Here is a 23,839-nt window from a genome sequence, read left to right as displayed (position 1 = left end):
TCCTATTCCCACTGCTCCTGTGCCTGTACCTCCTCAGCCTCTTATTCCTGTCACCACGACTATTTTGCCTGCTTCTACTACGCCTGTGTTCACTTCTAATGTTGTTGCTCCTGTTCTTTTCCCTTCTTCCCCTTCTGTTCGTACCCGTATCCCTAATACTGTTGCTACTCTCTATTCACCACTGTCCGGATTGATATTATCTGCTAGCGTTTCCGAGACTCCTCAGAGACAAAGCCAAATCCCTGGTGGAAGGGAGAGTGCCACATTAGCGAATATGGCTCATAGATGGATAAGGCATCCTGTTAACTACCCTTCACGAGTGGTTTTCGAAACGTTTTCTCAGTTCAATGAGCCTACACAGAGATTTGTGTTCGAAGAAATGTGCCAATCTCTGAGAGAACAATGGTATAATGATGATTTAGATAACGTACCGCCCGATATGATTGAACTTCAGAGTCAATTTTCCAATGGTATGATTGTAGGTAGTAGTGATGTACGATGCGCTTTGGAGCGCTTGTTAGCATTTAGATCTTCCGTGCCTTCTCAAGTACCGTTTGATGACGACCTACGCACTTGGAAAGCGACTCCTGGTCAATATCCTATGCGAGAGGTTCCGCCACTTTGGGTACCAGGTAATCTACAAGCTCAGCCTCCAGTTCAACCGCATTTCCAATCAATCAATCAATCAAGACATTTATAGAGCGCGCTACATACCCGTGGGGTCTCAAGGCGCTGGGGGGGGGGGGGGGGGGTGCCGCTACTGCTCGAACAGCCAGGTCTTCAGCTTCTTCCTGAAGGAGAGGTGGTCTTGGGTCAGGCGCAGGTCGGGAGGGAGGGAGTTCCAGGTCTTGGCGGCCAGGTAGGAGAAGGACCTTCCTCCTGTAGTCGCTCTTCGGATGCGGGGGACGTCGGCAAGGGCGTGGTTGGCTGATCGGAGGAGGCGTTTGGGAGCGTAGAAGTTGACTCGGCTGTTGAGGTAGCTCGGGCCTTGGTCGTGTAGGGCTTTGTGTGCGTGGGTGAGGAGGCGGAAGGTGATTCTTTTGTTGACGGGGAGCCAGTGAAGGTCTCTCAGATGTCCGGAGATGTGGCTGGTTCGTGGGATGTCGAGGATGAGTCTGGCTGCGGCGTTCTGGATCCGCTGGAGTCTCTTCTGGAGCTTAGCGGTGGTACCGGCGTAGAGGGCGTTGCCGTAGTCCAGTCGGCTGGTGACGAGGGCCTGGGTGACGGTCTTCCTGGTCTCGGTGGGGATCCACCAGAAGATCTTCCGTAGCATGCGGAGGATGTTGAAGCATGCCGATGAGACGTTGTTGACTTGCCTGGTCATGGAGAGGGAGGAGTCCAGGATGAAGCCCAGGTTGCGTGCATGGTCTGTCGGTTTGGGTGCGGTGCCCAGGGCGAGAGGCCACCAGGAGTCGTCCCAGGCGGAGGGTGAGGAGCCCAGGATGAGGACCTCCGTCTTGTCCGAGTTCAGCTTCAGGCGGCTGGTCGTCATCCACTCGGCTACCTCTTTCATCCCTTCGTGCAGGTTGGCTCTGGCGGCGGCGGGGTCGTTGGTCAGGGAGAGGATCAGCTGGGTGTCGTCGGCGTAGGAGATTATGTTGAGGTTGTGCTGGCGTGCGATGGCCGCGAGGGGGCTCATGTAGACGTTGAAGAGGGTGGGGCTCAGAGAGGATCCTTGAGGGACGCCGCAGATGACTTCGGTGGCCTCTGACTTGTACGGTGATAGACGGACTCTCTGTGTTCTTCCGTCGAGGAAGGAGATGATCCATTCCAGCGCTTTGTCCTGGATTCCGACATTGCTGAGGCGCTGTACTAGGGTGCGGTGGCAGACGGTGTCGAAAGCCGCGGAGAGGTCTAGGAGGATGAGGGCCGCTGTTTCTCCGTTGTCCATCAGGGCTCGGATGTCGTCGGTGGCGGCGATGAGGGCGGTTTCGGTGCTGTGATTGGCTCGGAAGCCGGACTGTGAGGGGTCGAGGGATCCATTCGTCTCAAGGAAGGCGGCCATCTGCTTGTTGACGGTCTTCTCGATGACTTTGGCTGGAAACGGGAGGAGCGAGATGGGGCGGTAGTTCTTGATTTCCAAAGAGTTTGGATACACCTCCCATGGAAACGATCCGAAGTTTTACAAGTAAAGCAATCTTTGCCTGATCCACGTAAGAATCCGGCAGGTTATTACAAGGAGTTATCCCAATTAGTGGATGCTACCACTATGAACCTGGCCGATATTGACATGTTGTTTGGTAATGTCGTACCTCAACCGGTTTGGGCGAAAATTCGTCAGGAGAACCATGCGAATGAATTTGGCGGCGATTGGGCTGCACTTGTAGCAGCTGATGCATTACAAGTTGGTGGGGCTAAGCTTGATCAGTTAATTTTAGATTTACCGCAGAAAATCATTACGCTCATGAAAACTGTCATGCCAGCAATGAGGGTGAATTGGGATAAACTAGCAGCCTGTAAGCAAAAGAAGGATGAGAGTGTTTCTGATTTCTTTACGAGGTTTGAAGAGGCATTTGTCGATCATAGTGGACAGGACATGGGTACTGAGGGTGGTCAACGGTTATTTGTTGACAAATTTGTAGCGAACTTGTTGCCTAAGCTATGCAACAAATTGAAGAATTCAGAAAGTGCATGGGCTGTTTCGACCACTGCACAGATATTAGCGACTGCCCAATACTATGAGAATAGGGAAAAAGAAGAAAGTGATTGATCAGACAAGAAGACGAAAGAACTCAAAACGAAGGTTTTGTTGCAGCAAGTGTATCCTCCACGTTCCAATCAAAATGATTCACAACAGTATAGGCCGCAGTCACAGTCCTCCAGAACACAGTCACGTTCTGACTCCTCTGATTTTAGATCGATGCTTGGGTATAATCAGTGTGCATATTGTCGGAAAGAGGGACACCTAAAATATGATTGTCCGGCTTTGCGTGACCGACTCAATGGTGGGTCGACACGTGGAAATCGTGGTGGTGGTCCTCAACAGGCATCGCGAGGTAGAGGTCGTGGTACTTACCAGAATCAAACTGAGCGTTCCAATACGCCAACAGAGGCGAATAATTATTTTGACCAGCGTAATACAGGGTCAGGTAGATCTACACAGTATCATGTGGACGATTATTACGTTGAACATGAGACTATTGCAAATGATCAGTACTAGGACAGCCACCGACAGAGAGAGGGAGTAGTATCAGTTCCGGTTGATCAGAGTGGGCCTTACGTCGCAGTTGCTACATCTGGCGTAGTTGAGCCTTTTCTGTTAGACACTGGTGCGACGAAAAGTTCCATCATGCATTCGAAACTCCCTGGCGCACCTTTGTCTGGCTTAACGAATGTTTCCGTTGGATTCTCTGGCGCCCCTGTTAGCAATCCTGTTTCCAGCCCTTTACCCCTTACGATTGGCCCTCGTGAACTGAAGGCTCCATTGATTCTATCTACTGGTTGTGGTGAGAATCTTTTGGGCTTGGATTTGCTGAAACGGTTATATGCGACTCTGTATTGCTCTCCTGAAGGAGTGGAGCTTACACTAGGTCAGAGAGTGATCTCTCCCATGTACTTGTCGATCGACAAATTCCCATCGGAATTGAGCTCCCTCCCTGCGTCTCTATGGGCCACAGGTCCCAATGATGTGGGTCTGTTGGACATTCCACCTTATGTAATTCAACTGAAACCAAATGTGCGATTACCCCGTATACCCCAGTATCGCATCTCTCTTGAAGGTGAACGTGCGCTATTGGCGATTATTGGTGACCTGATAAGCAAGGGTGTTGTTGAAGAAACTCGCGGAAATGTGTGTAATAGTCCTGTGCTGCCCATTCTTAAACGGACTGATCCATCTAAACCTCCTGTGTACTGTTTCATAATTGATTTGAGAGAGGTGAATAAAGTTGTGGTTCCGCAATTTCCCGTGGTCCCTGATATCACGGCTTTGTTAACTCTAATTCCAGCTTCTGCCTCCTGGTTTACGGTAATCGATCTAAAGAATGCCTTCTTTAGTATTCCGATTGCTGAAGAGAGCAGAGACCTATTCGGATTCTCACTAGGTGGTCGCAGTTTCAGATTGACACGTGCTCCACAAGGCTATTGTGAGAGTCCGTTGATCTACAGTCAAGCCCTTAAGAGTCAACTTGACGCGTTCATGTTGCCAACAGGGGCGGCTTTGATTCAATACGTTGATGACCTATTGATAGCCGCCGATGCCGAAGAGATTTGTAGAACTGCTACAGTGTCACTGTTGCGGTACTTATGTGACTTACATCACAAGGTGTCACCTTCTAAGCTACAATATTGTTGCCAAGAAGTTACCTACTTAGGTCACTTATTGTCAAAAGAGGGAAGAAGGTTGACCCCAGAAAGAATTGCAGCAATTTCCCGAATGACTGTGCCAAAAACTCAGAGAGATGTACGTGCCTTTCTAGGTATTACGTCATACTGCAGACAATGGATCCCAAATTTTTCATTGTTGGCGAAACCATTGATAGCCCTTACGTGCAAGGATGTTTCATCTCCTTTGCCTTGGACTGAAGAGTGTCAGAAAGGTTTTTCTGAATTGCGTGATGCGTTGTGTTCGGCTCCTGTGTTAGGTACTCCTGATTACAGTAAGCCGTTTACACTATACGTGCACGAGAGGGATGGTTGTGCGTTGAGTGTTTTGACACAACAATTTGGTGGTAAACAGAGTCCATGTGCATATTTTTCTTCGACCTTAGACCCAGTAGCTCGAGCCTTGCCGAGTTGTTTAAGAGCAACAGCGGCAGCTGCGGCGTCCATTCGACAGTCCGCAGGTCTGGTCATGGATAATATGCTCACGGTGATGGTTCCGCATGCAGTTGACACTCTTTTGAACGGAACGAAAAAAACTCAACATTTGACAAGTGCAAGGTTGTCTGGGTATGAGTTGACGTTATTGGCACCTCACATACGGATAAAACGGTGTAATGTGTTGAATCTAGCAACATTGCTGCCGATCAACACGGAGTCAAGTGATGAAACACCACATGACTGTTTTCTGAGAACTGAAGAGGAGACAAAAGGTCGCGTTGACCTGAAGGATACTCCATTGGTAGACCCCGATGGTACTTTGTATGTTGATGGTTCATGTTTTAAGTTACCGAATGGTGATGTGACGACTGCATATGCTGTAGTGACATTGAGTACGGTTGTAGAAAGCGCAAGATTGAGTCAGAATTCGGCTCAGGCCGCTGAGTTGATCGCCTTGACGAGAGCATGTGTGTTGTCTAGAGGAAAACGGGTGAATGTGTTTACAGATAGCCAGTATGCTTTTGGTGTGGCGCATAGTTTTGGGCGATTGTGGAGAGAAAGAGGATTCCTTACATCGCATGGCACGAAGATTCAGCATGGACAGCTTGTGAATGAACTTCTAGATGCACTTAAATTGCCTAAGCAGGTGGCCATAATTAAATGTAGTGCGCATCGGAAAGTGACAGATGATGTTGGTCGTGGCAATGCGTTTGCAGATGAGATTGCTAAGGAGACAGCTAAAGATTTGACAAATCGAATGTATGTTACGAGTTCAGTGAGATGGTCAACGGAGACTAGCATGTGCGAAGACACCGTTGAAAGTGTGAAAGGGATACAGAATGAAGCCACTGATATGGAGAAAGCTAAGTGGAAAGAAAGCACGGGGAAGTTAGATGAGAATGGATGTTGGGTTGATTTGTCAGAGAAACAGAGATGGATGTTACCAGATGCATATGTGCTTGCTGTTGTTACAATGGCTCATGGTACAGCACACATAAGCGCAAAAGGCATATGCAAGTTGCTGTCTCCCGTATGGAAGAATGATGGTATTACTAAGTGTGCGGAGAGGATGGTAAAGAGTTGTATGATATGCATGATGTACATTCCTGGTAAGGGTACACCCACTCCACTCATTTTGCCCCTCCTACATGCCCTTTCGAAGTTATCCAGTTGGATTTCATCCACATGGAGAGATGCAACAATTTGAAATATGTGTTGGTTGTCGTATGTGCGTTCTCCAGATGGATTGAAGCCTACCCCCTTAAGGATAATACTGCCCTGTCCACAGCAAAAATTTTGCTCAAAGAGTATTTCCCCAGGTATGGAATGCCTCGGATTGTATGGTCGGACAACGGAAGTGAGTTTGTGGGAAGTGTGATGAAGAGTGTGTGTTGAGGTTTAGGTATAGTGCAGAAATTTCATAGTGCTAATCATCCTCAGTCAGCGGGTTTGGTGGAGGAATACAATGGCACTTTGAAACTGAAGCTTGCTAAAATTCAGGCGACAACTGGGTTATCATGGCCAGATGCTTTGCCTCTAGCTCTCCTATCAACAAGGGCAACTGTACACTCACGAGTAGGGCTTAGCCCATATGAGATTGTATTTGGTCGTCCTGCTAATGTTTGGGGAGTACGAAGACCAAAAGAATTGAACAGACTTGAATATCCTATGTTGATTGATTATCTTCATGATCTGACTGCTAAATTGAGTTTGATTCATCAACAGGTCTTTGAGGCTCTGCCATCGCAAACAGAGGGTCCTGGTCATCGGCTCCAACCCGGGGACTGGATACTCGTCCGCAACTTCGGCCGAAATCGAAACCTTGAGCCGAGGTTTGTGGGACCCTTCCAGGTGCTGTTGGCGACGAGCACGGCAGTTCGGCTGGAGGGACGGAAGCATTGGGTGCACGCCACCCACACCAAAAAAGTTCCGCTTCCCTTGTCATCAGATACTTGGATACGTAAAGGTTTTTCCTCGTCTGAAACTGATGTTCCACAACACTTCGTTCCGTTTAGCGATGCTCAGCCCATAGCCGACACCTCTGTTGATACTCCTCGAACAATTTCCTTGCCATCACCCTTGGAGAGCCCAAGTGCTGAACAATTGTCTGAACAATCGAACACTCATTTGCCACCCGATCCACTGTTTGAAGATCAGACTCGTCCTGGAAGCAGCCGATACTTCCTTCGTCCACGCACGAAAGACTAATAAATACATTATTATTATTATTTTTGATTTTTCACGGTTTGCTCTGAACAGTGTGGACATTTGTATATTGTGTACCTTTTTCCTTTTTCGTACAGCCAAGAATCTTACAGTAAATTGAATGATCAATTTATCTAGAACCTATCATCCAGGTTGGCCGTAGGGCCGTGCGGGTACTTTCTTCTGTTCAGCAGTTATCGACACTAGGTCGGTTTCTTTTGTCGATTTCTGGGAATTCCTGGAAATTGATAATCGCTGCTCAGAACGAAGTGCGTCAAGAACATTGCGGACGGTCGTTAGAGGATGGAATCGTCATTATGTGAGCTGTCGAAAAGAGAGAAAATGTCGGCGCAAAGACCTGCATTATATATGGTGTTTCGTACAAAATGTTTTTTATTACAGGTTTTTATGTTATTCCTGACTGTATCAATGCTGCTGGTGGGGGGAGTGTATTTTGGTTCTAAATTATTACTGCCTTCTATTTTACCTACTCCTCCTTCTCAAAATCTAAATTTCATTTCTACTGTTTCTCCACATTCCTTTCATCTTCTGCCTCAACACGAACAAATCAGACGTGCGGAATTTAGAAATAATTCTTTTATTCAACTCCTGCATCAGCATCAGTTAGTGGTAAACACTACCAATTGTTGGGTGTGCGGATTAATGCCCCATACCATGGATAAGGGTATTCCGTATTTGGTCCTTCCTTATAGTTCCCAAGGGTCAGCTCGGGCATTCCAAACTATGTTCCGTAGTGCACTAGATTCCTACCCCCATCGAGAACCACGCTCAGCAAACTTTGGTCCTGGCCCGTACCACAAGTCCCTGGCGATAGCTATTGCTGATTTGGATAGAGATATTTTTGACGCATCGCTTATCCCAGAGGAAGAGGTGCGAGCATATAAGGAACTAAGTGAGACTGAGTATAGTGTATCAGTGGGTGATAGACAGCTTAAAAGCTCGTCACCGATATGGATTGTGCCTCACCTTGGTCACTTTTGTCTGGAAGGTCTTGGTCGAAATCCGAGAGCGCGGTTTGGGAAGAGTGCTTGTACTGAGACGTATGTCTTACCGATGCTCTCTTCCCCTGTCTTCCTAACTGCTAAGGGTACCTATTTTGTATGTTATGATCGAGCATATACGTGGTTACCTCATGACTTCTCAGGTACCTGCTATATTGCGAATCTCTTGCCTCCAACATTCACAGTTGCTGCAGATTATCACAGAACTAGAGTTGTGAGAGGTGTTATTAGCAAAGAAGATACTGTCGGTCAAGAAGCAGGAGACTTCTTCAAGGGTTTCCTACCGTTCTGGGGCCCTATGGTTAATAGCAGAAATCTGAGACAGTTAACTCGTGTAGTGGAGTCATCTGCTAACATAACTGCAAGTGCCCTTGGTAATTTGACAGCCGAGCTTCAGGCGGACAGACTTATGACGTTACAGAACCGTATGGTTCTAGACGTTGTTCTAGCAGATAGAGGTGGTGTGTGCAAGGTCATCCATTCGAGCTGCTGTATATTCATTCCTGATAATGCTCCAACAGTTTATCAAGCCAACTCTAAGTTGCACAAAATCTCGGAGTCCATACACGTGGACGAGGGAAATTGGACGCTTCTAGGGTGGTTTTGGGGCCTAATGTCGACGTGGGGTTGGAAGATTCTGATGATTATAGGAGTTGTTGTGACGTTCCTATTCAGGTGTTGCCTTTGTGTGCAGTGTGGTCCTGCCTTATGTGGCCTTTGTGCTACAACGTGTATAAGAAGGCCATCTGTTACCAAAGAAGCATTGATGGATAGAATAATGTACCAGCAACATCTGAATGATCTGATGAATATCGAGATCGATTATGATTCCGACTAGTGCTTGCCTACATGAGGGCAAAAGGAGCGTCTGAGGTTCCGTGAAAATCGTGACGACGTTTTGGGCATTGCCGAATGTGGACGAGTTTGGTGTCTATGAACCGTAAATGGTGAGTTCGGTAAGTGTACGCGTTTTCGCTACACTACTTGAAGGAGTTCGCCTAATTTACATGTTTCTACATCCGAACCCTCGGGTTCCATTTTAGATACGGCATCCATTTTGTTTGTTTGCCCTCACGTAGTCAGCGAGCAGGCAACTGTTCGCCTCATGACCCTTCAGTTCCCAAGCCTTACGGAAGACGCATCTTCCTTTCATGCATCTTTATGGACGGAGGAATGACACTGTGAAGGCAGATGGCCCAGCTTGAGGGTAATCTCGCCGGACCGGTCTATTGTTTCAGCCGTGCATATGCAGGGATCAAGCTCTTTGATCCTGCAATCATGCTCCCAATATTACCTCCACACTCTTTTCTCTACGTTTGTCTGACTTCCTTGCAGCTGCTCTTGTCTCTTTCTCCTGCTTATTTATAGATCACGTGGAATGTGCCTAATGGTGGGAATATGTACTTTTACAGTTGGGAACCGGTGATGTTAACGTAATTATGTTCCGAGTTTCTAAAACATGAAAGCGACCCTTTTGAGGTTTTACTGTGGGAACGAAGTGTAACCTTTTGTTCATATGCTGTGCTATGGTGAAATCATGTATAAAAGGAGCGACTCACATATGCAATTTGAAGCAGACTCGTAGAATCTACATGCAGATGTACTTCTAGTGACTTTTTGCCTCCCTGCAGTAATAAACGCTGATCTTTGACGCCGAAGGAAGTCTCCCGTGTCTCTGTCACTTGTGTGCCGGAACAGGTATCCCATGAAGGTTATAGGTGTTGTCCCCTGGCACCGCTGGTACTGTTAAAAGTCCAGTCCTTCACTGCTGGGCTTGACAAAGAGGCTGCTGGTTGCACTAATTTCTCTACAGCAGGCGTGTAACCACTGTGAATTCAAAGGGGGGACAATTAGTGAATCTTGGGGGGGGGGCAAATCAGCTGAGGTCACAATGTGTCAGTGGTAGAACTTGATGCTGGAAGAGAAAAAGGAAAGCTGAGGTGCAGAGGGAGGAGTGGGAAGAAGCAATTCTAAGGGGCCCATTAGGATGGCGGGTGGATCGCCCCCGCCAGGCCGGCGGTAGCCAGCGCCGGCCTGGCGGGGGCGTTCCGCCCACCATCCTAGCCAGAATGACCCCCCGCCATATTAGTATGGCTGGGGGGTCCGGGGCAGACGGAAAAACTGTTTGCCGCTTTTCCGCCCCGGTTGCAAGGCGACCGGGGCGGAAAAGGGTTTCTATGGTCGCGGTGTCTATCGGACACGGCCAGCCATATTAGAATGGACTTTTTCGGATGCCTTTCCATGGCGGCAATGCCTCCACGGAAAGGCATGCGGAGTCTGCTTTGGGGGCCCGGTGGGGTAGAGGGTGCACATGGGGGTTACCTATGGTACCCCCCAGCAGTTCCATGCATAGCATTGCAAGCACCGTGCGGTGCCTGCCATGCTTTGCATGGAAGTGCACAGCATGCCTTCCTGCCATTGTGGTGGGTGGTGCTGAGTGCACCGCCCGCCACAATGGTAGTAATGCTGGATGCGCCCGGCACTGTGGCGGGTGCATCCTAATGTTAGCCACTGGACCCCCGCCCTTATGGCGGGCGGTCCCTTTCACCGGTAGGATAGCGGGCGGACAAAGTCCGCCCGTCATTCTAATGACCCCCTTAGTGTTAATGTTTAGGGGGAGTGAGGAGAAGCAATGCTTAATGTTAATGTAGGGGGAGGAGTAGGGAGAAGCAATGCTTAATGTTAATGTAGGGGGAGGAGTAGGGAGAAGCAATGCTTAGTGTTAATGTGGGGGGAGTGGGAAGAAGCCATGCTTAATGTTAATGTAGGGGGAGGAGTTGGGAGGAGCAATGCTTAGTGTTAATGTGGGGGAGGAGTGGGGAGAAGCAATGCTTAGTGTTAATCTGGGAGGAGCGGGGAGAAGCGAAGCTTAGTGTTAATGTGGGGGAGGAGTGGGGAGTAGCAATGCTTAGTGTTAATGTAGGGGGAGGAGTGGGGAGGAGCAATGCTTAGTGTTAATGTGCGGGAGGAGTGGGGAGAAGCAATGCTTAGAGTTAATGTAGGGGGAGGAGTGGGGAGAAGCAATGCTTAGTGTTAATGTAGGGGGAGTAGTGGGGAGAAGCAATGCTTAACGTTAATGTGGGGGGAGTGGGGAGAAGCAATGCTTGGTGTTAATGTAGGAGGAGGAGTGGGGAGAAGCATTGCTTAGTGTTGATGTGGGGGGAGTGGGGAGAAGCAATGCTTAGTGTTAATGTGGGAGGAGCGGGCAGAAGCAAAGCTTAGTGTTAATGTGGGGGAGGAGTGGGAAGAAGCAATGCTTAGTGTTAATGTGCGGGAGGAGTGGGGAGAAGCAATGCTTAGAGTTAATGTAGGGGGAGGAGTGGGGAGAAGCAATGCTTAGTGTTAATGTAGGGGGAGTAGTGGGGAGAAGCAATGCTTAACGTTAATGTGGGGGGAGTGGGGAGAAGCAATGCTTGGTGTTAATGTAGGAGGAGGAGTGGGGAGAAGCATTGCTTAGTGTTGATGTGGGGGGAGTGGGGAGAAGCAATGCTTAGTGTTAATGTGGGAGGAGCGGGCAGAAGCAAAGCTTAGTGTTAATGTGGGGGAGGAGTGGGAAGAAGCAATGCTTAGTGTTAACTTGGGGGGGGAGTGGGGAGAAGCAATGCTTAGTGTTAATGTGGGGCTGACTTGGCTGATCCTCCTTCCTGCCCCTGTGTTGATGTACACAGAATTGTATATGCACAGGTGGTTTTATAGTGAAACACAGTGGACGCAGTGGAGGGTGTTTTTAGGCATCGGCTATTTGAAAAGTGCATTGTCCACTAAGGTGCATGTGTTTCCCAGGTGTCTCCTGAGTGTGCTCCTGTTCCCCTCTGCATTGTTCTCTCTATCACCCATCTGGTTCTGCACCATCCTCTCCAGAATACACTTATTTGTCTGCTCATGTGACCCGCCTTGATTTTTCAGCCATGCGCTTCTCCTCCCTTCTGACTCCACATTGCTATCCCACCTCTTTGCTCTTCTCCCCCCCATGCTGCTCACCCTTTTGCACACCCCATGCGATCTGAGTTGCACCCCCCATCGGCAACATCCCAGTTGCTTCAAGCCCCTGTGTTGCTTCAGTCGTCCCACCCGCCAGTGGTCTTCTGCGTCCCCCACCAATGTTCCTCCCCCACCTGCTTTGCACCCATGCTGCTGTATGCTGCTTTTGTGTGCCAGGCCTGTGACGATTCCCACCTCCTGCTGTCCAAAAAACATATAAATGCTTCTGTGCATTTTTTTTATTTGCTGGAGACAATTTTGTAGGCACAATTTTCTTCCCCTTCGTTACCCATGCTTCACTGCACGGTAGATGCTGTGCAGCGTCGATAAGTGGTAGCACCGCACTCTGGGTGCTGTGCAGCATCAGTAAGAGGTAGCACCGCACAGTGGATGCTGTGCAGCATCGATAACAGGTAGAACCGCACTGTGGATGCTGTGCAGCATCGATAAGAGGTAGCACCGTATGGTGGATGCGGTGCAGCATCGGTAAGAGGTAGCACCGCACGGTGGCTGCTGCGCAGCATTGGTAAGAGGTAGCACCGCACGGTGGCTGCTGCGCAGTATTGGTAAGAGGTAGCACAGCATGGTGGATGCTGCGCAGCATGGTTAAGATATAGCACAGCATGGTGGATGCTGTGCAGCATCGATAAGAGGTAGCACCGCACTGTGCATGTGGTGCAGCATCGATAAGAGGTAGCACCGCACTCTGGATGCTGTGTAGTATTGGTAAGAGGTGGCACCGCTTTGTGGATGCGGTGCAGCATCGGTAAGAGGTAGCACCACACTCTGGGTGCTGTGCAGCATTGGTAAGAGGTAGCACATTACTGTGGATGCTATGCAGCATGGGTAAGAGGTAGCACCACACAGTGGGAGCTGTGCAGCATCGATAACAGGTAGAACCGCACGGTGGATGCTGTGCAGCATCGGTAAGAGGGGTTGGTGATGGACGGAGCATCTGAACCAATCAAACACTCACACCCAGTCAACAGATCTGGGTTTAATCCATCACCGTTCTTTAGCCCACTCTGCCACCCCAGTTCAGACATGGCCATATGCAAATCAGTCTGACCCTGTGCCTCATGGGAACAGTCCAGCCCGAACTGCCAAGCTTTGTCTTCCCTAGACCGGACTCAAGCATCCTAGGACCGGTTTCTGGCATTCCAGCCTTCATCAGCCAGGCTTGCTTGAATCCAGTGGCAAAGTGAGCAAGGGACTCACGTCTGAGCATACCCTACCAACTTATGGAAAACAAAGCGGTACAAAAAGGGTGTGGTGATGGACGGAGCATCTGAACAAATCAAACACTTACACCCAGTCAACAGATCTGGGTTTCATCGATCACCGTTCTTTAGCCCACTCTGCCACCCCAGTTCAGACATGCCTATGTGCAAATCAGTCTGACCCTGTGCCTCATGGGAACAGTCCAGCCCGATCTCCAAACCCATGTCTTCCCTGGATCGGAAACAAGCATCCTCTGACCGGTTTCTGGCATTTCAGCTGTCATCAGCCAGGCTTGCTTGAATCCAGTGGAAAGTGAGCAAGGGACTCACTTCTGAGCATACCCTGCCAACTTATGGCAAACAAAGCGGTACAAAAAGGGGGTGGTGATGGACGGAGCATCTGAACCAATCAAACACTCACACCCAGTCAACAGATCTGGGTTTAATCCATCACCGTTCTTTAGCCCACTCTGCCAACCCAGTTCAGATATGGCCATATGCAAATCAGTCTGACCCTGTGCCTCATGGGAACAGTCCAGCCCGAACTGCCAAGCCATGTCTTCCCTGGACCGGAAACAAGCATCCTAGGAACGGTTTATGGCATTTCAGCCGTCCTCAGCCAGGCTTGCTTGAATCCAGTGGCAATGTGAGCAAGGGACTCACGTCTGAGCATACACTGCCAACTTAAGGCAAACAAAGCGGTACAAAAAGAGGGTGGTGATGGACGGAGCATCTGAACCAATCAAACACTCACACCCAGTCAACAGATCTGGGTTTAATCCATCACCGTTCTTTAGCCCACTCTGCCACCCCAGTTCAGACATGGCCATATGCAAATCAGTCTGACACTGTGCCTCATGGGAACAGTCCAGCCCGAACTGCCAAGCCATGTCTTCCCTGGACCGGAAACAAGCATCCTAGGAACGGTTTTTGGCATTTCAGCCGTCCTCAGCCAGGCTTGCTTGAATCCAGCGACAAAGTGAGCAAGGGACTCACGTCTGAGCATACCCTGCCAACTTAAGGCAAACAAAGCGGTACAAAAAGAGGGTGGGAGGTACTGTGTTTTTCAGAACCAGTACCAAACCGGTAACCCAGTGGTGTCAGGGTACACCCAAAGACCTCGAGTACTTTCCTGATTTAGACCACAGAAACTCAGACTTCTAAGTGAAGTCAAAGATCGAATTTATTGGCTGCAACCAAGTAACAGGCGTCCTAGAAGTACAACAACACGGGATGTATATTCTCAGGAGACTGCTCAAACTTACAAAGTCAGGCTTCTCTTTTTATATGAAATATTGTGCTTTAGGCAAACATTCTTCACATTTTAGTATACCATTCGCATGTTTCCACTACAAAGGAAAAGCAGAGTCATGATTACAAGCCCACATTTCAGTTTGTCCAACCCACAACAAATTACCCGGCAAGGCCCAACATTTTCATCAGATATCGGTGGACCCCCAATAAAAACGGGCACCTCCTCCTCATAAAGCAAGTAAGAGAGAAAAGAGCAGGGGCAGGTGTGAGCAAGATTAGGCAGGGTGTGTGTGCGATGAAAAGGGTTTATGGCCTGTTGTGCCTTGATGCTATCTCATTCGGCCACTGGGAGAGGAACTGACCAAACAGATTTGGCCTGGGGCAATGGTTCCTGCTTGCCCAGGTCGCAGAAAAGTCAATTAAGGTGTACGTGTCCTTTGGAAACGAATTTGGCTTAATTCGTCTGCCTATGTGAGGGCAACTCACAAAATGGCTGCCGTACACAAAATGGAAGCCAAGGGTTCAGGACGAAAATGACGATTTCGAGGTGAAATCGTCACTCGAATATGACGAAAATGCTTGTACATAGTGTACTAGCCATTCTCAGTCTTTTGATATAAAAATCGTCATGCTATGATGAAGTTTAATTCTCGAGTCCAGAATTTTCAGAAGCACAAACCCTCCTTTTGCCCTTACATAGGCAATTTAACCTAATCTCATGCTAATCTGAGTCCAGGTCTATATTCCTAAAGTCATTGAGATGTTGCTGTAACATCATTCTATTACTTAGTTCGTCTTTTGATACAGGTTTCCTTACACATGATGTAGCACAGAGGCCACATATTGCAGGAGCACACTGCACGCACAGACAAAACAGGAAAAGAATGGCTAAGACCATCCCAATGACCATCAGAATTTTCCATTCCCAGGCGGATATCAGTTCCCAGAACCATCCCATTAACGACCAATCTCCTTTATCCACATGAATAGATTCGGAAATCTTATGCAATTTGGAGATGGCCTGGTACACTGTTGGAGCGTTATCTGGAATGAAAACACAGCAACTCGATTGGATCAATTTACATACCCACCTCGGTCTGCAAGTATGACATCTAAAGCGACCCTGTTCTGAAGGGTCATAAGACGATCCGACTGGAGCTCAGCTGTCTAGTTACTAAGGGCACCAGCAGTTTCAATTACGGTGGATACAACCACCCTTGTCAATTGCCTTATGTTCCTGCTGTTAACCATGGGTCCCCAGAACGGCAGAAAACCCTTTGCGAAGTCCCCAAATTCTTGACCTGCAGTGTCTTCTTCACTCAAGACACCTCTAACTATCCTTGTCTTGTGGTAGTCTGCCACTGCTGTGTAGGTGGGAGGCAACAGGAACGAAACAAAACATGACCCAGAAAAGTCAGGGGGCAACCATATATAGGCTCTATCATGGCAGATGAAATAGGTACCCTTGGCTGCTAAAAACGCAGGGGAAGTCTGAGACCCAAAAACATACGTTTCCGTACAGACACTTTTCCCTAACTAAGCTCTGGGATTCTTGCCAGTACCTTGCAGACATAGGTGACCCTGATGGGGTACAATCCAAATCGGGGACGATCTCTTAGCTTGCTGTTTCTCACTCAGAGTAGCTCCATATCCGGTCACGTTCCATCCTATATATGCAAGTGTCTCATCTTCGGGGGTAGTTTCATAAGAAATCTCTTCCTTAATCATGTCGACTATACCCTTAACCAGAGCACTATTCTTAAGATTGTCTTTTACAGAACGTAGGGGGTGGACTTCACGAGCATATATGAACATTGTTCTGTATGCCCACACAGAACCGTTATGGCTGAAAGGCAGGACCAGATAAGGGATACCTTTATCCGTTGTGTGAGGCATAAGACCACACACCCAACAGTTAGTCGTGTTCATTACAAGTTGGTGTTGGTGCAAGAGCTGAACAAAGGAGTTATTAATAAACTCTAATCTCCTAGCGGATTCATGTTCAGGAAGGGGTTGAAAAGAGTGTGGGGAAACAGTAGAAGGAGGAGGTATGGGCGATGTAGTGGGTGCAAATGTCACTTGAAAAGAGAATAAAACATATCCTATTAAAAATATCATCACACTGAATAACATGAAAATGCACAATATCAAAAAACTTTTCTTTGTCATCATTTTACATATTCTGTTTTTAAAGTTCATTGTTTTGGCAGGTCTCTCCATCTCGAAAAACTCCATCCTCTATACAATGCTGCCCGCGATGGGAGGTTGTTTCTGCTATGGAATGCTTCTCTCAGTCTAGGGCAACTCCCTTGGACCAACCAGAACTCTCGACCTAACGTCGTCAGCTGCACCCCAAAGACTTTGGGCAATTGCGGCCCTAGCAGAGGAACCCGGATGGAGGTTCGAAAAACAAAAATAAGCAAGTTTCTCAGATGGGAGAGCTGCACTTTCAAAAATTGTACTTGGAGGAAAAAAACACTTTTATTAGTTCGTATTTCTCGACCTCAGATTATACCGTTGTTTTCCTGGTATTGTATTATCTTGGAAAAGGAGTTCAGGTTCTGTAGTGTCCAATCGAACTGATGGTGATACAGCTGGTTGCAAAATGTTATCACTCTCTTGTTCAGTAAGTGTTCCTTTTACACATGCATCACTGAAAGGCAGAAAACGTGGCACGGTTTCAGTCTCTGAGTCAGCGACACCCTTCTGGACCCACCGGTCGTACGGCAGAGGTAAAGGTACCCTTTTACAATAGACCCCGTGGATCCAGTGCTTCTTCCCTTCCACTCGAACAGCTGATCTTGTGGAAAGAAGGACGAGGTGCGGTCCGGTCCACCTGGGCTGGTCGTTCTTGGTTCGCTGGAAGTTTTTCACGAGAACCCAGGATCCAGGGTCGATGGGATGACCTGGAGTTTCAGAGACCGGAGGCAGGATGTCATGGACCTGTTGGTGTAAAACAGGCAATTTAGCCGTCAATTCGTACAAATAATCAAGCAAAACAGGGTGTTCAATTTCACTGAACTTTGTGGGCCTTGGCACTCCCCATATGTTGGCCGGGCGGCCAAAAACAATCTCATATGGACTAAGTCCCACTCGCGAATGCACAGTCATTCTGGTTGATAGGAGTGCTAAAGGGAGAGCGTCAGGCCATTTAAGACCTGTGCTTGCTTGAATTTTGGCCAGTTTTAACTTAAGCGTGCCACTGTAGCATTCTACTAGTCCAGCTGATTGGGGTGATTTGCAGCGTGAAACTTTTGGTGATTGCCTAACCCTTCACATACTTTCTTCATCACACGACCCACAAGTTCACTCCCATTGTCACTCCAGACCATTCTAGGCATTCCAAATCTGGGGAAGAATTCTTTCACAAGGGCTTTCGCTGTGGACAAGGCAGTATTGTCCTTTAGGGGATATGCTTCTACCCATCTTGAGAAGGCACAAACAACAACGAGTACGTATTTTAAGTTGTTGCACCTCTCCATGTGGATGAAATCTAGCTGCAAAACCTCTAACGGATACGTAGGAGGCGCAAAATGACCAGCTGGAGTTCGGGTTCCCCTACCAGGATTGTATTTCAGACAAACCATGCAATTCTTGACCACATTCTCTGCACACTTGGGAATTCCTGCATTTTGCCATACTGGAGCCAACAACTTGCAAATCCGTTTCACGCTAATGTGAGCCATTCCATGAGCCATTGTAACCACTGCAAGCACGTACGCATCGGGTAGCAACCATCTCTGATGCTCTGACAATTCAAGCCAACAACCATTTGCATACATTCTACCCATGCTTTCTCTCCACACGTTCAACTCTTTCTCTGTAGCTTCAACTTGAATAGACTTTACACTCTCTATCGTGTCTTCACACATTCCAACATCACCAACCCATCTTGCAGGGCCTGCAACATACATTCGGCTCATCACATTCCTTGCAGTTTCTTTCGCGATTTCGTCAGCAAATGCATTTCCACGACCAACATCATCAGTCACCTTCTTGTGAGCACTACATTTCACAATCGCCACTTGCAGAGGCAAGGTCAGTGATTCAAGAAGCTCATTCACCAACTGACCATGCTGAATCTTAGCTCCATGCAAAGTCAGGAACCCACGTTCTTTCCACAATCGTCCAAAACTGTGAGCCACTCCAAACGCATACTGGCTGTCGGTGTAGATGGTCACTTTCATTCCTTTCGACAACACACATGCTCTCATGAGTGCAATCAATTCTGCTGCTTGAGCTGAATTATGTGGAATACGTGCAGCTTTAACAATTGTATGCAAAGTCGTGACAGCATATGCTGCAGTCGTATCACCATTCGGAAGCTTGAAACATGAACCATCCACCCATAAGGTACCATCACATTCAGCAAGAGGAGTGTCCTGGAGGTCTATTCTCCCTTTCGTTTCTTCTTCTGTTCTAAGACAACAATCATGCTGTTCTGAAGCATCTAATTCCTCTACAATCGGCAACAACGTAGCTGGGTTTAGAGTGTTGCATCTTTTTATGTGCACATGACTTGCTAACAATGTTAACTCGTAACCTGGCAATCGAGCACTAGTTAAGTGCTGTGTCTTGGTTCTGTTTAACAACGTGTCTACTGCATGTGGGACCATCACGACTAGCATGTTATTCATCACTAGACCAGCAGACTGTCTTAATAGAAACAGCTGCTGCCGCTGTTGCTCTTAAACAACTTGGCAATGCTTTAGCTACCGGATCCAAAGTCGATGAAAAATACGCACATGGACGCTGCTTGTCTCCAAACAACTGTGTCAACACTGACAATGCACAACCTTCTTTCTCATGGACATACAATGTAAAGGGCTTACTGTAGTTGGGGGTACCTAACACAGGAGCCGAACATAATGCTGTGCGCAATTCAGAAAAACTTTTCTGACATTCTTCAGACCATGGAACGGGATTCGGTGTATCTTTACACGTTAATGCCACCAAAGGTTTGGCCAGCAAGGAAAAATTTGGTATCCACTGTCTGCAATATGATGTAATATCCAAGAAAGCACGCACTTCTCTCTGTGTTCTTAGCACACTCAATTTCGCTATTGCCTGAATTCTTTCTGGGGTCAGTTTCCTTCCCTCCTTCGATAAGAGATGACCTAAGTAGGTCACTTCTTGTCGACAATATTGCAATTTGGAAAGTGACACCTTGTGATGCAAGTCACACAGATGATGCAACAATGACAACGTGGCTTTTTTACAAATTTCCTCAGTATCTGCAGCAATAAGCAAATCATCAACGTACTGTACAAGAGTAGCACCATCAGGTAAAACAATCGTATCAAGCTGTGTCTTTAGAGCTAGACTATATATTGATGGACTTTCACAGTAGCCCTGGGGAGCGCGTTTAAAGCGGAAGCTTCGTCCTCCTAAACTGAAGCCAAAAATATCCCTGCTCTCCTCAGCAATCGGGATGCTGAAGAAAGCATTCTTCAAGTCAATCACCGAAAACCAGGTTGCAGAAGCTGGAATCATAGTCAAGAGGGCAGTGATATCAGGAACAACTGGAAATTGTGGCACAACTATTTTATTGACCTCTCTAAGATCAATCACAAATCTGTAAACAGGTGGCTGAGAAGGGTCAGTTTGTTTCAAAACAGGCAGAACAGGACTATTGCAAACGTTGCCTGTTGTCTCTTCAATCACATCTTTTTCAATTAGATCGTAAACAATCACTAGTAAAGCTTTTTCACCTTCACTAGAAATTTTGTATTGGGGAATTCGTGGCATTTTAACATTGGCTTTAATGTTACAACATATGGCGGTATTTCCAAAAGACCCACATCATTAGGACCAGTAGCCCAAAGAATATCAGGAAGAAACGACAATTCTGTCGGAAGTTTATCCCTTGACAAATACATTGGAGAAACCACTTTCATACCCAGTGTAAGTTGTACTCCTGAAGGAGAACAGTACAAAGTCGCATACAATCTTTTTAACAGATCCAATCCCAACAAGTTTTCACCACAACCTGTTGTCAGAATAAGGGGTGCTTCGAATACACAAGGACCAACAGAATGGGACATAGGACTAGAAATCGGGTTCCTAACCGGGGTGCCAGAAAAACCTACAGAAACATTCATTTCGCCAGACAAAGGTGCGCCAGGGAGTTTTGAGTGCATAATAGAACTCTTTGTAGCACCAGTATCCAACAGAAAAGCTTCTGACACACCTGATGCAATCACCTCAACGTATGGTCCATTCTGATCTACTGGAACTGAAACAACTCCCTCTCTTTGTCTATGGCTGTCCTAGCAATCATTAACTTCCATATTCTCATCTTCTGCATAGTAATCATCAGCATAGTACTGAGCTGTCCTACCAGACCTGTTATTCTGCTGATCAAAACTATTCATAGAATTTTGAGGTGGAAGGGGACGTGTGTTTTGAGGGACGTTTCCATGTCCTCTACCTCTAGGCGCTTGCTGAACGCCTCTACCTCTTGTGTTTGAACCACCATTCGCGCGCAGTAACAGAATAGGGCAACTATACTTAAAATGACCCTCTTCCTTGCAATACGAACACTGGTTGGGACCTACAGGAACACGTGGCTGAGTATACTCTACTCTTTGTCTTTGAAACTGTTGAGGTTGCTGATAATTATTCTGATAGTTATTCTGACCATCATTATTCTGGCCACCACCACCACGTGGCGGATATGCTTGCTGTAACAAAACCTTCGTTTTCAACCCTTTAGTTTTCTTTTCTGCTCTATCTTTCTCGTCTTTGTCTCTATTTTCATAATATTGTGCAGTAGCCAATATCTGTGCTGAAGAGGAAACTGCCCAAGAACTTTCTGAATCCTTCAACTTCTTACACAACTCGGGAAGCAGATTGTGCACGAATTTATCGACGAACAGTCGCTGACCACCTTCTGTGCTCATATCTTGACCACTGTGGTCGACAAACGTTTCTTCAAACCTGGTGAAGAAATCAGACACCGTCTCATTTTTTTTTTGCTTACATGCAGACAACTTATCCCAATTTACACGCATCGCAGGCATTATAGTTTTCATATAATCAATGATCCTACCAGGAAGTTCTGCTACTAAAGGCTCAGGTTTAGCACCACCAACTTGTCTGGCATCTGCAGCAGCAATATTAGCCCATGAGTCACCTAACTCCTGATCATGATCTGTATGACGAATCTTTCCCCATAAAGGCTGTGGAACAAATTCCCAAATAACATATCAATATCGGCTAAATTCATGATACATGACCCAGCAGTCTGTGACAACTCTTTGTAATACCCTGCAGGATTTTTACGGGGATCAGGCAATGTCTGCTTAAGGGCCAAAACTTCAGCTCGCTTCCATGGAACATGTACCCACACATGCTGAAAGTGTGGCAGAATAATTGGATTAGCATTTGCGTCACCCTCTCTCCATTGCGGGGGATCTTCTCTCATGGGATATTGTCTCGCCTTCTTCTTGGCAGAAGAATCAGACTCAAACAACGACTTGGAAACACCTTCAGTCCTAAGTGACAACAACGTCGCAACTGCTTTCCTAACATCTGAACCCACAATTGCGCCTTTTGAAAACTCAAACCGCACATGCCTCAACTCGGGCGGATTAGAGTCCAAATCATTTTCCTCTAAATCTTCACACAGAAAAGCACACATTTTCTCAAAAACGTATCTCTGCTTTGATGCTTCCCACTGATAGAAGACATCCATAACAGATTCTAGATCATATATTGTCGGGTCAGTCACCCATCTATGTGCCAAATGATTTAACGTTTCTTTCTCCCTAGAATCAGGCTGTTGGCTACGCAACTGTTTATGCTCAGAGACAGGAGCCGGACTTGCCGCTCCAAAGAAAGGATACATAATACTAGTAACAGTGCTAGCCACTCTCTGACGAACAGAAGGAGAAGTCGATGAAAAGACAAGAGGGAAAGCAGGGTTAGACGAGGCAGATGCAGAGGCAGTGTCAGTAGAAGTACCAGGAGTGGTAGTCGATATAGTAGTCAAAGTTGTAGGGAGTATAGGAAGAGCAGATGTAACAGCCTGTAGCCCTTGAGGAGGCTGCACCGGAGGAGCAGGAGCCAGCTGAAGAATAGCTGGTGGGTGCTGTGGAGGAACAGGAGGCATAACAACCACAGGTTGCGCAACTAAAGGTTGTGGTGGTGCTGTAGCATTCTGCGCATAAGGCGGTGGCGAACTTAACAAATGCGCCATTAAGGGATCCTTCTCAAGTTCTTTTGCTGAATCTTGCTGAAGAGGCAGCAAAACTGGATAGCATTTATCTATCACCATTTTACGTTGCCTGTGCAACTGCTCACTCATCTGTTCTTCTTCATTGTCTTTAAACTGCATAGCAGCTTGCATTATCGAAATACCCCTTTCTCTCTTATTTTTCTTCGCTAATTTAATTTCCTTCTGTTTGGCCTCCTTACGCCATAGGCGGAAAGAGTCAAACATCGCCGGCCGGGCTTTCTTCTTAAAAAGTTTAACTTCAAGGTTATCTAGGATTTCGGTATCAAAGCTACCATATTGGGGCCATTTTAAAACACCATCTTTTCTGGTGTATTTGATCGACACTTCAATGTATGTGATGGGGCCTACGCCATGTTTCACATATAATTCATAAGTTGGAGTTCCAATCGGAGGAACCGGACACGAGTCCTCCAATCGGGAATCCCTATTATTACAACAAAGACAAAACAAATTCCCAAGTCTGCTAAGACCAGGCATCTTCGCTCTCTAGTCTAGCTCCAAACTTCAAAGGATTATCGATTATGATATTTCTCGTGAATACACGAGTCCTTCGGCTTTGGCACTTGCAAGTTCCAAACAAAGTGATCCCAAAGGGATACCCAAAAACTAAGAACCAACTAAGGACTGGGAGGCGCTCCACTTATACTTAACTGAGATATCGATGATGTCACCAGAAGACTCGTCTTATCGTTTCGCTCTACCAAACATCAAGGGTCCAAATCAGGGCGATAGCCAGGGCAGCAGTCCTTTGTAGCCGTCGGGAAGCGGGGAACCTCGCAGCAAAGACTTTTGGACCACGTCGACATGCAGGGGTCGATGAAGTGGTTGGCCTTCCTCCAGCATTTTCACACGAAGCTCCTCACGAACCTCTGGCTGGACCGGTATCGCTGGAATCGCCCCACTGTGGGCGCCAACTGAGGTACTGGGTTTTTCAGAACCGGTACCAAACCGGTAACCAAGTGGTGTCAGGGTACACCCAAAGACCTCGAGTACTTTCCTGATTTAGACCACAGAAACTCAGAGTCTTCTAGGTGAAGTTAAAGATCGAATTTATTGGCTGCAACCAAGTAACAGGCGTCCTAGAAGTACAACAACACAGGATGTATATTCTCAGGAGACTGCTCAAACTTACAAAGTCAGGCTTCTCTTTTTATACG

At 47.2% G+C, this 23,839-nt stretch overlaps 2 protein-coding genes, 1 long non-coding RNA gene and 1 pseudogene across 3 annotated transcripts in view; 2 read left to right on the top strand and 2 right to left on the bottom strand.

Annotated features, from left to right (window-relative positions):
- The window catches only part of LOC147661198 (uncharacterized), a 43,894-nt gene extending 36,925 nt beyond the window's left edge, over nucleotides 1-6,969 (top strand). The window contains exon 2 of the mRNA XM_086951245.1: nucleotides 6,487-6,969. Coding sequence (XP_086807371.1) covers nucleotides 6,487-6,969 — 483 coding nt within the window. The remainder of the gene's footprint in view (nucleotides 1-6,486) is intronic.
- Nucleotides 1-23,839, bottom strand: part of LOC147661195 (uncharacterized) — a 233,356-nt gene that overhangs the window by 206,130 nt on the left and 3,387 nt on the right. The window lies entirely within an intron of this gene.
- Nucleotides 7,270-8,826, top strand: LOC147661197 (endogenous retrovirus group PABLB member 1 Env polyprotein-like). Its single transcript, XM_086951246.1, has one exon. The coding sequence runs from the start codon at nucleotides 7,270-7,272 to the stop codon at nucleotides 8,824-8,826; it is 1,557 nt and encodes a 518-aa protein (XP_086807372.1).
- LOC147661196 (uncharacterized) lies at nucleotides 20,713-23,159 on the bottom strand (annotated as a pseudogene).

The sequence above is a fragment of the Lissotriton vulgaris genome, unplaced genomic scaffold (genome assembly GCF_964263255.1).
Source record: "Lissotriton vulgaris unplaced genomic scaffold, aLisVul1.2 SCAFFOLD_2436, whole genome shotgun sequence".
Taxonomy (NCBI): Eukaryota; Metazoa; Chordata; class Amphibia; order Caudata; family Salamandridae; genus Lissotriton; species Lissotriton vulgaris.
Note: the sequence above shows the minus strand (reverse complement) of the source record. Positions and strands in the feature narration are given on the sequence as shown.